The 15,825-nt window shown below is 51.9% G+C and overlaps 1 protein-coding gene across 1 annotated transcript in view; it reads left to right on the top strand.

Annotated features, from left to right (window-relative positions):
• The window catches only part of QARS1 (glutaminyl-tRNA synthetase 1), a 242,690-nt gene that overhangs the window by 74,700 nt on the left and 152,165 nt on the right, over window positions 1–15,825 (top strand). The window contains exon 6 of the mRNA XM_086939337.1: window positions 9,037–9,090. Coding sequence (XP_086795463.1) covers window positions 9,037–9,090 — 54 coding nt within the window. The remainder of the gene's footprint in view (window positions 1–9,036; window positions 9,091–15,825) is intronic.

Here is a 15,825-nt window from a genome sequence, read left to right as displayed (position 1 = left end):
CCTGTTGGAAGAGTAAAGCAATGAAGCTTATATTATCTAGCATTGAGTTGTTGTCTATATTAAGTAGAAGTGCAAAGGTGCCACTGAGTGTTCCAGCGCCCACAGAGCCAATGTAACCTGTGGATTGAGTTGGAAAATGTGAACTATTTTTATATATGCCAGAGATGGTTGTGACCAAGCTGTGAGGAGGCAGACTCCAGATTACGTCTTTTAGATGGCGCGGTCGACAGAGATCCAGAGTAGGGACTAATTCGATAGTGACGGTCACTTCTGTCAAAAGGTGGTTAAGAAGAAACCATAAGCGTATAGTGATGTTCACTTCTGTCAAAGGGTGGGAAATAGGAAGCTTACGTACATCCGTGGGTAATACCAGAGTGGGCAGTGACCTGCTTATTGATAGTTTTACCATTTTCCTCCCCAAACCATTAATTTTAAAATTTGGGAATTTTATCTCAGTTGATATGTTGTGCAGCCATATTTCTGTCTTGAATTTAAGGGAGAACGTTTTTTTTGGTATTGCACACTTCATGCATGCTTTAGCCAGCTACAAATTTTTACCAGTACGTAACAAGCAGAGGGTATAGTGGGTGGGATTTATATGAACCACCGTTCCCAAGATTTTTTTATCTTGGTTATTAGCCAATGTCCGCCTTTCTTTTGTACTGAAAAGGGAGATGAGGGAGACAGACAGCTAAGGACCAGGCAGGCCCTTCTGTAGTAGGGGATCTCTGTGTATAGTCATAATCTAGTGAATAGTCCCGCCCATGTGCGTGGACCCCGGCAATCAAAAATAATCTCTTAAGTTGTCAAAATAATGCAGAAACTGCAAAGACACTTAAGAGAGAATTTAAAGACAAATAATGCAGCCTATATCCACAGGCTACACTGTCCAGTACTTCAACTAGAAATTCCACCAAAAAAACACCACACACAGTACAGCCTGCTAGTTTCTACCATAGAGAAACCTGCCTCCCCCAGTCAAAGACTCAGGAATGATAGAGAGGAAGGTAGGGACAGACAAGCCCCATAGGCTGCCATTATGTGGCTTAAATAGGATACTGTGCCTTTAAGAGAACTTTCCAGAACTTCTCCCAGTATCCCAGAATGCATAGCAGGTCCCTCTACTTTCAGTTCTTTTTTCCGGCTCCTGCTTACAGGACCCTGGCATTGAGCTCTCCCTTTTTCAAGGGTTTATTGGAGTTTTTTTGCACTTTTGACTTCTAAAAGTGTTGCAGTTTACTTCTTGGTGTTCTCTTCTCCTGTTTTTGTGCTGTTTTTAGGCGTTTTAGGGCTCTAAAATGCCTGGCCTTTTTGTTAAGTGCCCAGCATGTGAGAGGAAGAAGGCCAAGACTGACCCCCATGATGTCTGCATCGTGTGCCTCCCAGAAGATCATGTCCCTGAGGATTGCGTCATCTGCAAGCAGCTTTCTGCTCGGACTCTGAGGGACAGATTGAAGATCAGGCTGGCTGGCCTGGAGGAGAGGCGTCTGCAGGCTGCAGGTGGGTCTGGGCAGGCTGGGAAGGTTCCCTTTGCCTCTGCCGAGGCCCCTGGGGGGGCTCCCCAGGGGCAGGAAGTCCGGCAAACGGTCCCGGTCTCCGTCGACGTCGATTGCATCGACGACGACGTCGAGAGGGATGACGGCGGTGTGCTCCCCTTCTCCCCGGGGCTCCGGGTCGAGACAACGTGATGACTCGACGTCTAAGGAGAAGCCGCCGTCGAAGCCGCCGTCGACGTCATCGTCCTCGTCAAGGTCTTCATACCGACGTCGAAGGCAAAGTGACAGGCATCGGCACTCGCCGTCGTAGCGGCATCGGCGCTCGCCGTCGAAGCGGCATCGGCGCTCGCCGTCGAAGCGGCATCGGCGCTCGCCGTCGAAGCGGCATCGGCGCTCGCCGTCGAAGCGGCATCGGCGCTCGCCGTCGAAGCGGCACCGGCGCTCGCCGTCGAAGCGGCACCGACGCTCGCCGTCGAAGCGGCACCGACGCTCGCCGTCGGAGCGGCACCGACGCTCGCCGTCGGAGCGGCACAGTCGATCGACGTCAAGGTACCGGTCGACGTCGAGGGGCTCCTCGACGTCGAGAGCATCGAGAAGAAGCCGACGTTCGTCGTCGAAGAGGGAACGCTCGACGTCGAGAAGACGGCGTACGACGTCACGGAAGAGGAGGTCGACGTCGACGCCGAGGACGAGAGGGTCGACGCCGAGGACGAGAGGGTCGACACTGAGGAGACGGCGATCGACACCGGAGTCAAGGAAGCGTCGTTCGACGCCGGAGAAGCGTCGCTCTGCGCACAGCAGACAGCGGTCAGCGTCTAGGAGTCGGTCAGCCTCTCCGAAACGACACTAGGGATTCTAGTCCCAGGAGTCACGCTGCTTCGAGCGGAGGACGCAAAAGGAAGCGGTCGCCTGCTGATGGGATTGGCTCTCCGCACCCTTCGCCGAAAGGGTCACCGGGCTCGATTTACTCAGAGGTATACACACCTTCTCGGCCCAGGACTCCGCCTCCTCCTCCTGTTCCTAAGGAGGATCCTCCGCCCAAACCACCACTGCCTTCAGGAGACCCTCCTCCACCTCCGGTCCCTCCACATGGGCCCACCCCGCAGCCGAAGGTTCCTCCTCCGAGGTCCACTTCCCTGCCGTCCCTACCTGTTCCTCCTAAGGGGACCCCGAAACCGAAACCCCGTGAGGAACCGACGAAACCCCGTGAGGAACCGACGAAACCCCGTGAGGAACCGAGGAAGACCCCTCCACGTAAACCGAAGGAGCGTCCACGTGCAGGCAGATCTCGTTCTCGCTCTGGGAGGAAGGAGAGATCGCGACGCAGATCATCCATGAGGTCGAGACACCGCCGTAGGAGGCGCGAGTCTCGCTCACACACGAGGTCCTCGGGGACCAGGGACTATTCTCCCACCCTATCGGGGTCACCGGACACGAGAGTGTCCCCGATAGATGACCTGGTGGCTTTCCATGACGTCCTTTTACGGGGCGCGGCGAAGTTGGGCATATCCCTGACGGTGCCCACTCCGAAGACATCAGTCATTTTTGAGACTTTACATCAGAAACATCTGTCTCGTCCTCTCCTGCCCCTGGTGCCGGGCCTGGAAGAACCGGCGATGGCCCTGTTTCTCACCCCTGCGGTGACTAAGGCGGCCCCTTCAAGATTACTGAAGAAGTACCGGGCCCCCGATTCGGATCCGGCCTTTTTAAGAACGGAACCTCCTCCTGAGTCGGTCATTGTGACGGCGGCCCGCAAGCAGCATGCCACCACTCCGTCCTCCACGGTTCCCCCGGATAAGGAGTCCAGGTGGATGGATTCGGCGGGGAGGAAAGTCTGTGGCACTTCCGCTACCTCCATGAAAGCGGCAAGCGCCACAGCACTGTTGGGCCGATACGACCGTGCCCTCTGGGACTCCCTCGAGCGCTTTGCGGAGCATTTACCTCGGGAGCAGCGAGAAGACTTCGTGGAAGTACTGAGTGAGGGGATGCTGGTGGCAAACCAGATCATCAGCGCGGCAGCGGACTCTTCCCTGTTGGCTGCTCACGGATTTTGCCACGGAGTCAACCAACGGCGCCACGCATGGCTCCGGCTTACGTCCCTGAAGCCGGATGCTCAGCAGAGGGTAGCCAATCTACCGTTCTCCGGTGAGACCCTCTTCGGGAAGCATGCGGACGACGAGATGGCCCGCATGAAGGCGGAGGCCGAGACGCTGTCGGCCTGGAGAAGCCTAAGGAGACCAAGAAGCAGTACCGCCCATTCCAACGGCGGTTCGGCGGGCAAGGCCGAGGACGGGGACAGGCTTCGGGACAATCGCAACAGCAGCACCAGTTCCGTAAGCCGTTCCAGAAGCGCCAGAAGGGCAGGGGTGGCCAGCAGTCGGCCCCAGCGCCCAAGGGCCAGGCGGGGTCTAGGCCCTAGGAACCTACTTCCCCCGGATCTGTTACCCACTCCGGTAGGGGGAAGCATTCAATTTTTTCTGGCAGAGTGGAGAAAATGTACTCAGGACAAGTGGGTGCTGAATATTGTTTGCAATGGATACAGTCTTCGGTTCACCAGCCCTCCTCCAGCTATTCCCCCGGTCAGCTCGCAGTTTCAGCTGCGCGAGCTTCAGGCGGAAGCGGATATCCTGTTGAGGAAAAGGGCGATAGAAGACGTACCTCGGTCTCAGAGAGGAAGAGGTCTGTACTCCCGGTTCTTTCTGGTTCGCAAGAAGGACAAGAACGAGTTCAGGCCCATTCTGGACTTGCGACAGGCAAACAAATGGATTCGCAGAGAAAAGTTTCGCATGCTGTCGTTGCATCAGATTTACCCTCAGTTGCAACAGGGAGACTGGCTATGCGCTATAGACCTACAGGATGCTTACTTCCATGTGCCCATTGCACACAAACACAGGAAGTTCCTGCGGTTCCAAGTCGGCACCAATCGCTATCAATACACAGTACTCCCATTCGGACTGAAGTCTGCGCCGAGAACATTCTCGAAATGCATGGCGGTGGTAGCAGCACACCTGAGGAAGAACAAGGTGTTCGTCTACCCGTACTTGGACGATTGGTTGATCAAGGCATCCTCCTTCTCGGAAGTGCGAGCTCACTTCCAAAAGACGTGCGTTCTCTTGAACAAGCTGGGGCTGCACATCAACATGGCCAAGTCTGTTCCGACTCCGGTCCAATGCATACAGTACTTGGGAGCCTCCATCAATACGCTGTCAGCAAGCGTGTCTCCTTCGGAAGAGCGACGATTATCACTCCTTCGGAAGGCTCAGGCTCTTATGACGACTCCATCTACAACAGTGAGGACGGTGTCTTCTCTACTGGGATCGATGGCCTCTTGTATCTTCCTGACGCCACACGCACGGCTGCACATGAGACCGCTGCAGGAGTGCTTGGAGGACCAGTGGGATCAGAGGAGAGGATCTTGGGACGACAAGATTCGCCTGTCACTGCATGCTCTTCAGTCTCTGAAATGGTGGTGTTCGGCGGAGAATCTCCTCAAAGGGGTTCCCTTTCACAAGGACATTCCCGCGCAGACTGTGGTAACGGATGCGTCTCTTCTGGGATGGGGAGCGCACTCCGGGACTCTACAGATTCAAGGCACGTGGTCCCCGATTGAGGCCACGTATCACATCAATTTCCTGGAACTCCGGGCTGTTCACTTGGCGCTGAAGGCCTTTCTTCCGTCCTTCCAGACCAACTCTCTGCTTGTACAGACGGACAATACCACCACGATGTATTACCTCAACAAGCAGGGGGGCTCGAGATCGTGCACTCTTTCACAGGAGGCGCAGACGATCTGGCACTGGCTCCTAGCCAGAGGACTGACAATAACGGCCACCCATCTGCCAGGTGTGCAGAATGTTCAGGCAGACGCACTGAGCAGACTGCTTCAGGAAAACCACGAATGGGTCATAAACGACGAAGTACTAGGAGAAGTCTTCGCAAGGTGGGGAACTCCAGACGTAGATTTGTTCGCCACCGCCGAAAACAGCAAGTGCAGAGACTTCGCCTCCAGGTACTTCCAGCAAGGGACGCTGGGGAATGCGTTATGGATCGACTGGACGAACAGCTTTCTGTACGCCTTTCCTCCCATTCCCCTGATTCCGGCGGTGCTCATCAAGCTGGCCCGGTCCAGAGCTCGGATGATATTCATCGCCCCGGAGTGGCCCAGGCAGTGGTGGTTCACGGACCTACTTCACCGGTCTCTCCTTCCTCACATTCGGTTGCCGTGCAGGCCGGACCTTCTCACGAAGTTCGGGGGACGGATGTTACACCCCAACCTCTCGTCTTTGAGTTTGGCGGCATGGCTCCTGAGAGAGTGCAATATGGCCATCTGAATCTGCCCGATGATTGCATGGACATACTGAAGGAGTCCAAGAGGCCTTCCACTCGGACTTCATATGCTTACAAGTGGAAGAGGTTTTGTATCTGGTGCCAGTCTAAGAACCCTGATCCTACGACATGCAAGGAAGATGTCATCCTTCCTTACCTTTTACATTTGGCGCAGTCTGGCCTTAATGTGCATTCCATTAAGGTTCATCTGGCTGCATTGACTGCCTACAGGAAATGCCCTTCACAGACTTCCTTTTTCCAGATCCCCGTGATCAAAGATTTTCTGGAAGGATTGAAGAAAGTATTCCCTCCTGTCAGGCTTCCCTCGCCTTCATGGGAATTGAATGTGGTGCTGTCCAGATTGATGAAGGAACCTTTTGAACCTATTCATAAGGCTTCGTTGCAGCACCTGTCCTGGATGGCGGCGTTCCTCGTGGCCATTACATCGGCCCGCAGGGTGAGTGAAATTCAGGCGTTGTGTTGTAATGAACCTTATACTGTATTTCATGCTGCTAAGGTTGTTATGCGTACTCACCCTAAATTTCTTCCCAAGGTTATTTCTGATTTTCATGTCAACCAGACTATAACTTTGCCTACGTTTTTTCAGAACCCTTCATCACCAGCGGAGAGGTCTCTCCATTCTCTGGATGTTAGGAGGGTGTTGAAATTTTATCTGGATAAAACCAAAGATATTCGTAGGTCTGACCAGTTGTTTATCAATTATGGATCGGTCAGGACAGGTCTTGTGACCTCTAAGCAGTCCATCTCTAGGTGGATTGTGTCCTGCATACAATTGTGTTATCAGAAGGCTAATAAGACCTTAGGAGGTAAGCCTAAGGCTCATTCCACCAGGGGCAAAGCTGCCACGACGGCTCTGCTCCGTAACGTGCCGATTGCTGAAATCTGCAAGGCAGCCACTTGGAAGTCGGTTCATACCTTTGCTAAGCATTACTGCCTGGACACTGACGCCAGGGCAGACGCTCAGGTTGGACAGGCTTCGCTGCGGAATTTGTTCGCACAATAGTGGCATTATGTATTTATTCTCCACCGCCGCTTTGTTGTGGGGTGGGCTTGCCACTCTATTCACTAGATTATGACTATACACAGAGATCCCCTACTACAGAAGGAGTAGTTTCTGTCCTGTAACTCCAGTTCTGTAGTAGGGGTATCGCTGTTATAGTCATAAGCGCCCGCCCTCCTCCCCGGTGGAGATTTCTCATCATGTAAGGAATGCGACAGGTCTGGCGTGCTTCGCCTTCAAAAAGAACTGAAAGTAGAGGGACCTGCTATGCATTCTGGGATACTGGGAGAAGTTCTGGAAAGTTCACTTAAAGGCACAGTATCCTATTTAAGCCACATAATGGCAGCCTATGGGGCTTGTCTGTCCCTACCTTCCTCTCTATCATTCCTGAGTCTTTGACTGGGGGAGGCAGGTTTCTTTATGGTAGAAACTAGCAGGCTGTACTGTGTGTGGTGTTTTTTTGGTGGAATTTCTAGTTGAAGTACTGGACAGTGTAGCCTGTGGATATAGGCTGCATTATTTGTCTTTAAATTCTCTCTTAAGTGTCTTTGCAGTTTCTGCATTATTTTGACAACTTAAGAGATTATTTTTGATTGCCGGGGTCCACGCACATGGGCGGGACTATTCACTAGATTATGACTATAACAGAGATACCCCTACTACAGAACTGGAGTTACAGGACAGAAACTACTCCTTCTCTCTCCATGGTGCCTGCTACCTGAAAGAAATGCAAATGTGTGCAATTGGTTCAGCAATCAGTAGATCTAAAGGCTGCTTGGGAGCCAGCAGGAGCTTTAATTGATGGAGTCACTTAAAGCTTCATGGTGACAGTTACTCTGTTTAGAGCACTGTATAGACGTTGCAGCTCATTTCTGGAGTGCACCCTTCCATTGGAACGTAGGAAAAAGGTGTGCACTTGCTGCAGCACGATTGCCTTTTACTAAATAAACATTTGACAGCACTTGTTTTGACTTTAACATGGAATCTTTTTGTGTAATGCATTTTTTAAATTCTGACTTGCATATTCACTGTGCTTTCTAGAGCAGGGTGGGACATCCTAGCACATCCTAGCACTATAAATACACATATACACAAACCAAGATAAAGATGTGAATCTCTGTTTGCACAGACAGACTTCTGTAGTGATCGCATTAACCAAATAAGCTTTACCACTAGAACAGTAGTACATCTGCATAGATTACTTTAACATACATTCCTGTCTCGCGTATGGTGTTTGTGTTCTATTTTGTATGCTGTTACGTTTAAGAGAAAGACCAAGAAAATATACTATTTAACTCAATTGTTTGTTTTTTTTGGTCCTTGTCTCTGACCCTGCCTCCACAGCGCTCTGAAGCGTAGTAACCTTACTCGTGGTCGCTTTGACTGCGTATACAATAACAGTTTGGTTGTGTTTGTTGTAAAATTATATATTTCTGTCCAATGGCTTCAGATTTATTAGCAAAACAAAATTTTTCGCCCAATAAATAGCGATCATACATATAGACGCACTTTCCCCGGTTTTGTAAAGCAAGTCCAAAATCAATGGCATTGTAAATGACAATGCCATTTATTTATGTTAAAAAAAACATAAATAAAAATGTCGAGCAATGCCAATAGCTTTAACTTTAACAAAGGCAAAACCATTGCATTGTAAATGCTTATTTCTTGTAAAATGAAGTTGTGGGACAAGGTAAATTCCAATTTTCTAATGCGTGCATTATGCCCAATCACCTTTGACGTAGCATGACGAAATTCCCAGTTCCTTTAACAATACTGAAAAGCTAAACCCAATGCACTTCGGGCCAGGCCGCAAGAAGCTGATGGGATCTAAGAAGGACTGTGCCTCGTCACACTGCAGGCTTTTCCAGACGTGTGCTCTTAATGTGGGTGAAGTGTGTACCCTGGCGTTCTTTGACGTGCATGAAATATTCGAGTTCCTGAAAACAATGACATCACTTACCCAAAGGCTTTGCATACCTTCTTGTTTTCCTGTCCAACGACTTTTGATGCTGGTTTTCCAATTGTTTGCACTTTAATAACTGTAAGGGAATGGCGCCGCGTGCACGGCTGTGCTATGTTCTGTTTTGTGTTGGGGAGAGTCCAGCCTAGTGCTTTCTCTGAAGTCTTGCCTGTTAGGCACGGTGGCGACGCCTTCATCTTTGGAGCCTAAGATGTTTTTCTGCTTTTTTTCAGGTCCTGCACTTGCTGGGTCCGAAGACTGATGCTGACCTGGAGAAGAAGTCGAAGGTACAATGACTTGAAGTAGCAGAGTTATGGAGGCGCTCTGTTGTTGGGAGGGGCTTGGAAACCGCGGGCTGTGGTGATTGGTCCTGCTCGCGTTCTATGTAAACTCTGTCCGAGTGCTTCCAGAATCCAGAGGCAGAGCCGGCTGAGGCTAAAGAAGGAAGGCCCTGACATCTACTTGGAAATAAGGGGGCGGCCTCATTGCTCCTGGTTGCCTCCTGCACTTGGGTAATGCTTGGACGGGTCCACCCCCTCCTCCTGTTCTGCTTGGGGTGCAGCTTGGACTGTGCTCAAGACCAAATCCCGAACGGTCTACTCTTTACATTTCAAAACGTGTCGGCCTCTGCCTCCAGCTCAAAGATGGCCGCGCAGCATCTGCGCCAATTGTGTCCAATGAGAGGCTCTGTAGAGATTCGAAAGCCGCAGCCTGGCGCAAACATCTGTGTTTATTACTCCATTTTCCTCTAGGGTTACTGCTGACCTCCTTTTTACTCCATTTCTGATTTGAATGCCCCAATGATTCCAGTGACTCTGTGTTAAATCCCTTTCTCTGCAGTGCTGTCGGGGTAAATCCCCTCAGATTCAAGCACCGGGGGGCTGTAGCATGGGGCGCAACCCCCCGCAGCTCCGCTCTCCTTGCTGAGCACCTTGTAGGCCATCGCAGACTCTGCAGCCCTGGGTAGCTTCCAAGGCTGGGCGTCTGAGCCCCAGTGGAGCCCCCCCCCCCCCCTGAAATCCTACATATGGGGCTGTATTGCAGGACTCCTGAACACGTCTCCTTGGCTCCACCACTTGGCATCCTGCATCCAATGATGACTTTTTCTTAAACTTGTTTTTATTGGCAGTTTAACATGCATAATATATTACTGCTGGGCATTAAGATGGGAATTAATACAATACTGCATCGTCGCGGACCCTCACATGTGCCCTTAGTTCAACCATCATGTATGTTGCGGGCTGCGCACAGGCCACTTGAAGGTCCAGTGGAGCAGACACAGGAAATCTGGGCCATGGGAAACAAAAAAATATCCAGTTTCTGTGGCTAGTGTTGCCTGTGAACAAGAGAACCAGTGGTAAGGCCCGGTGTCCCCCACCCGGTGCCCCCGGCTTCTTGAGTGTATATTGAAGCCAGTGGGGGGACCCGTGCTCCTGACCTCCTCCTGCCGGTGTATCCGGCTGCCGTGTGAGCCGGAGTCCACTAGTGAAGGCCGCATCCACTGATCCACCCTCTAGGTCCCAGGGGCTTCTTGAAAGATCTCCTCACAGGCGTCTCGTGCCCCCAACCAGGGTCCGGCAGTGAAGCAAGCGGAGGTTGCCAAGAGCAGCTCACGGGGTGGCAGCTGGATTGGAAACTCCTCCAGGTAGGGGTGTTGTTTCCAAGCTAGACTGGGATTCTGCTCACTGTCCCACCTTGGTGTGTCCTCTTTGCACAAATGTGTAGTGGTAAAAAAGGCCTGTTCCATCAATTGTTATAAAAGTAGTACACTACTAATTTAGTTTACAAAATAATAACATCTAAAACGTTATTTTTTATTCATCTTTAAATATTAGGTTAATAGTAGGGTTCAGGGCAAGTAGTGGGGTCAGGCTTGGCCCGGGAGGCAGTTTTTTAATGCAGTTAAGTTTTGAGTAAGTGATGGATTTAGGGTTTTTAGTGTTGGCTGGGATTTTTGTCTACATTTGTGGTAGAGGAATTGGGAGCTGAGGTTTGGGGTAAAGTGTTAGGGGAGTATGAGTTAAATTGCGATACTGAGTCCAGGAAGGCAACTTTTATAATGTTACATTTGAGTATTTCTGTATGAATATCTCTATTGCGTCCTATGTAGGTCTGCACTTTTGTGCACTACATTTGTGAATGTTTTTTTTTTTTTGGCATGCACCTTTCTGATTTCGTTGCTGTGATAGGTGACATTTTTCTTTTTATTGGCCTTATGGATTTAGTAGTTTGAGGCTTCTCTGGACTGCTGCCACTTTTCAGCATTTTTAACGTGCTGCGAAGACCCCTAATTTGAGAAAGGACACATATAACACATTAGTACCTGCGATGCAATGCTACGATTTCCTCACTCAATTTGAAGGCTGAGAATGGTATTGCTAACAACTGTTAAACTGGATGTCCAGTTGATGGAGTGTGTCGAAGGATATAAAGCAGTCTGGGACAGTTTGCTTGGTTGCCCGTGTTCATCGGGTTTAGACCCACCTGATGTGGTTTTTATTCGACTCCTTCTACAACTTGGGTTTATGCCTATATTGCAAGGAAGGCATTTGAAAGCATTTAATGCCTGTTGTAGTACTCTGTATCTGTATTTAGTATCATCACTAGGTGGTTATACCGTGCAGTGTCCATGGGTTCCCAGCCCGTGCAGGTGGGAGCGGTGGGGGGGGCGGATTTTGACAGACTATGCAGGGAAATTAAATAATTTACCCTTGTCATCCTCCACCGAAATCGCCCCACCACTTTTACCAGCACAGGCGTCGGCTGGGGGTTCCCCAAAAGTGAACAGGGCTCAATGTAAAACCCAAAGTGCTCTATTAGTGGTAGTGTGGGCGAGCAGCCTTAGGCCTCATAGAGGAGTGTGATACATTTATTGCACAGCAGTGATCAATAATGGACACACAACTCGAGAAGGAGAACCGCACCAATTTTAGAAAATCATACTTTGTGCAGATCTTGGTCTTAAAATAAAATACAATCGGGTAAGTACGTTTTTAAATAAAATGACTTTTTATTTTGAAAAATCGACACAAACTTTTCAGTACAATTTAAGGTTCTCCTATGGGGAAAACAATATTGTGTTTAAACAGGTAAGTCATGCACTTACAGTTGCAGTCCTCAGGACCAAACGTCTGCAAGGGGGCAGGGGCATGTGAGTACCAAAACTGCATTACCAGCGGCACTGGGGTGGCCGGGGTGCAGAGGTCGAAATCTGAGGTTGATCCAGGGCTTTCCAATGGAGACAGGAGTGGTGGAAGTTTGCCTGGAGTCACAGGGTTTGCAGGTAAGTAGATCGGTTGCAGGTGTCAGGCTTTGGGGGTTAGGTTAAGCACAGGGGGTGGGCACAAAGTAGCACCAAACATACACCACTCTAGGCACTGGGTTGGCCAGGTGCAACTTCGATGTCAGGCACCCAATACTTTTCATTGGAAATTTTTCTTTAGGCATACAGGCTGTAGGCGTGGCGCTGGAGGTTGCAGGAGGGAGACCAACGAAATCAGAGGTAAGTAGAGGTGTAGATGGTCTTCGGGTGCAGCGGTGCCTTTCAACGTTGTAGTCTTTTTATTAGAGCAGGTCGCTGTCGGTTAGCCTGCCTTGGAGATCAGAAGAATTCAGCCAACATTAGACGCTAGGTCCGTATCGCTGAAGAGACTTCACTGCACAGGTGAGCCATTCAGACTCTGTCCGTAGGTGTCTGCTGCAGAGTGGGCAGGAGACGCGGATCCGGGGACCTTGCCGTTTGTTTCGCCTTGGACAGGTCCGCTGTCCACCAGAGATTAGAGTCTTTTTCGAAGGCAGCAGCCCTCCAAGGGTTTTCAGAGGTTGCTTGCTGCAAGACAGGTATCAGGTTCGCAGAAGCTTGAGACAGGCCATTAGGGCTGGGGCCAAGGCCGTCTTCTCTGCAGGCTGTTCTTTTTGCTTCTTAGGTAGTCGCAGATCTAGTTTTTGGGTCTGGGGGAGACATCTAAATACTAGATTTCGGGGCGTTTTTAGGGAATACCAGGAAGGGCTTATGGGCATGGGGTGATTACACCTCTATTATGCCAGCCTCCGGTGGGAAGGGGCATAGACAAAGCCCTGATTAAAGGGGCATAGACAAAGCCCTGATTGAAGGGGTCTCCCCTTCTTCAAGATGGCGGGGACTGAAAGATGTGCTTAACCTCGCCATCCCCCACCTTAGGGGTGGAGTTGGCATAGGTGGGCACACCTCATATTTTCCTGAGTTTTTACGCTGTTTTTCCACGCCCAAAGTGGGGGAGTAAACCAGGGGCTGCCATCTGCTGCTAACAGAAGAGGCTGGGGGTCGCATTACAAAGGCGGCACTCCTTTGCAGTTTCCTTCTTCGATAATAGGCCCATCCTGGGGAGGAGGTGTGACCCCTCTGCCCAGGATATGCATTATTTCTGGTCCTAGAGAGTAGAGGCTCTCCACCCAGGGGTCCATAACCTTGTGTGGTAGTGGCTGGCTACCTACAGCTGGTCGGAAACCACACCAGGTTTTCAGGGGGCACCTCTGAGGTGCCCTCTGGGTTCATGGCACAATAAATCACACACTGGTATCAGTGTGGATTTATTGAGAGGAGTAGAGTGGTACCAACCCCTCCTGTGTTCAGTGAATCCACCATGGTGTTGTGGAACTTGAGTTGTCGAGTTTCCAGCCCGTGCACTCTCTAAGGCTTCACTGGCACTTACAATATTAAGGAATGGACCTCAATATTGTAGGGGCCTATCTGCATGGGCAGACATTCCCTCAAGTGTGGTATAGTGCACCCTGTCTTAGGGCTGTGAGGCCTGCGAGGCCTGCTAGAGGGGGACTTAACTATACCTACAGGCAGTGGTGGCTGGCAGGGTGCCATGTCTATTTTGTCTTCTCCCTCACAGGAGCATGCAAGCTGCAAGGACAGTGGCATGGTCCCAGTGAGGGGGGAGGTCCGAGGGGACCCTCTTTAGCTCCCAGGCCATCCGTACAGAGCATACCATTTACTAGGGACTTACATGAGGTAAAAGTTGCAATTCGGGATTTGATTTTAGGGAAGATGCACTTGCACAGGGAACCTGGTTGGCAGGGACCCTGTGCACTACAATTAAAACCAGGCAAAAAGTAGGGGCTAACTGTGCAAAAGAGGCACTTTCTCAGACTGGTGATAGAACACATTAACCGCCTGATACTGCTTTGAGCTTCCAGCAATAAAGGTGAAATTAAAATATTGAAGACAATATAGTTGTTTATGTGTTAATCTATATCTGAAAGCGACACATTAGTGATAGATTCCTTACCTTAGAATATCCCCAGGGGTCAGACTGGATCCGGAAACTTTTGCGTAGCAGTACCCTTGCGCGTCGGTAGGCGTCGTCTGCGGCTTTGCGTCCGTCGTCAGCGTCGTGGGCGCCGTGATGACGTTGTCGGAGTACTTAGACGCCGCCTCCGCGTGCTGACGTCAGTTCTTCTTTTTTCCACGCCAGCCAGCGCAGATCTGGAAAAAGCAGTAACCCAGTCAATTTTTGACTAACTTTTTTGAGATCATTTTTGATCCTTCTCGAAGTCTTGCGACTCCGATTGGTGCCATAGGGATGCCTGATTTCAAGCATTGTGACGATTGCGACCGCACCATGTCGGTCACGGATACTCACCGCCTGTGCCTGACGTGTCTAGGCGTCGACCACGACGACGAGGCCTGCCCCGACTGTCGGGCCCTTTCGAGGAAAGCCAGGCGGGAGTGGTCCCGCAGGCGGCTCGAACTCCGGCAGTCGGCCCCCCGCCGAGTGAGATCCCGGTCCCAGTCCCACGGGAGGTCGAGGGACAGGTCGCGGGGACGGAGCAGTCACAGCTCCGGGAGTCGGCACCACTCCTCCGGGTCCAAGTCGTCAGGTAAGAAACACAAGAAGTCGAAGAGGCATCATCGCTCTTCTGACTCCCCCCGACGCTCGCGCAATGCGGCGGGGGGGGGGGTTCAGGTGACACCACCCACGCGGCGCCTCCAGAGTCGCGGGCGTCTCGTCCCGCCCCATACCCTCCGGTCCGTGGGCTGACCGCGACGCCGGAGGAGATTGAGTGCTTCCTCATGGCCATGAGGTCCCTTTCTCCTCCGACGGGCTCCGCGGCGCCTTCGGGCCCAGCAGACCCGTCTAGGGGCCCTAGCGGGTCGGGGCTTCGACGCCGCCGGGTGCTTGGGCCCCGACGCCGCCGGCGCCTTCGGGCTAAGCGCCGCAGGGCCCCACGATCCCGACGCCGCCGGTGCCCTCTGGCCCGGCGCCGCGGGACGCCGCTGGGCCCTCCTCGGGCTCTGGATCGTCACCGGTGGACCTTACAACCTCCCCGGCGTCGGTCCGTCCGGTGTCACCTCCTTTGCTTCGGTTCCGACGTCGGAGCGGCGCCGCTGGGCGCCGCATCCGACGCAGTTTGGAGATTTCCACTTCAATGAACCGACCTCATTCAATTACAACCCTGAATCTCTGGAGATGGGTGATGAGGAGGATTGGGAGGGGTCTGAGGACCCTCTAACCAAGGAGTGTCCGTCTCATGAGGACTGGGCAGGAGACCTTGGGGAGGCCAGTGGCCTGGACACCTCTCCAGACACTGGTTTTGTCTCTCCTCCTACCGTGGCTTCGGAGGAGGGAGCTACCTATAGTGTGGTGTTGAAGAGGGCTGCCAAAGCCTTGGGCCTTGAGCTCCCCGCCGCGGCCGTGAGGCCTAACCTCCTCACAGAGGTCCTTAAACCGCAGTGATGCTCGGCTGAGCCTCTGCTGCCCTTTAATGAGGCCTTGACCGACGTTCTTTTGGGCACTTGGTCCAGGCCCGCTACGGGTTCGCCCGTAGATAGGAACGTGGCCAGACGCCACCGCCCGACTCCGGGCGACCCATGTTTCCTGTCCTCCCACCCCACCCCGAGAGTCTGGTCATCCAGGCCTCCAATTCCCAGACCGCAGTCCCGTCGGCTCTGCCAGACAGAGAATCCAAGAGGTATGAGAATTATGGTAAAAAGATATTCTCCTCCCTTAGTTTGGGACTGCGGTCTTCCAACA

Source organism: Lissotriton vulgaris, chromosome 9 (genome assembly GCF_964263255.1).
Source record: "Lissotriton vulgaris chromosome 9, aLisVul1.2, whole genome shotgun sequence".
Lineage (NCBI taxonomy): Eukaryota > Metazoa > Chordata > Amphibia > Caudata > Salamandridae > Lissotriton > Lissotriton vulgaris.
The sequence above is the reverse complement of the archived record's forward strand: the minus strand, read 5'-3'. Positions and strand labels throughout refer to the sequence as shown.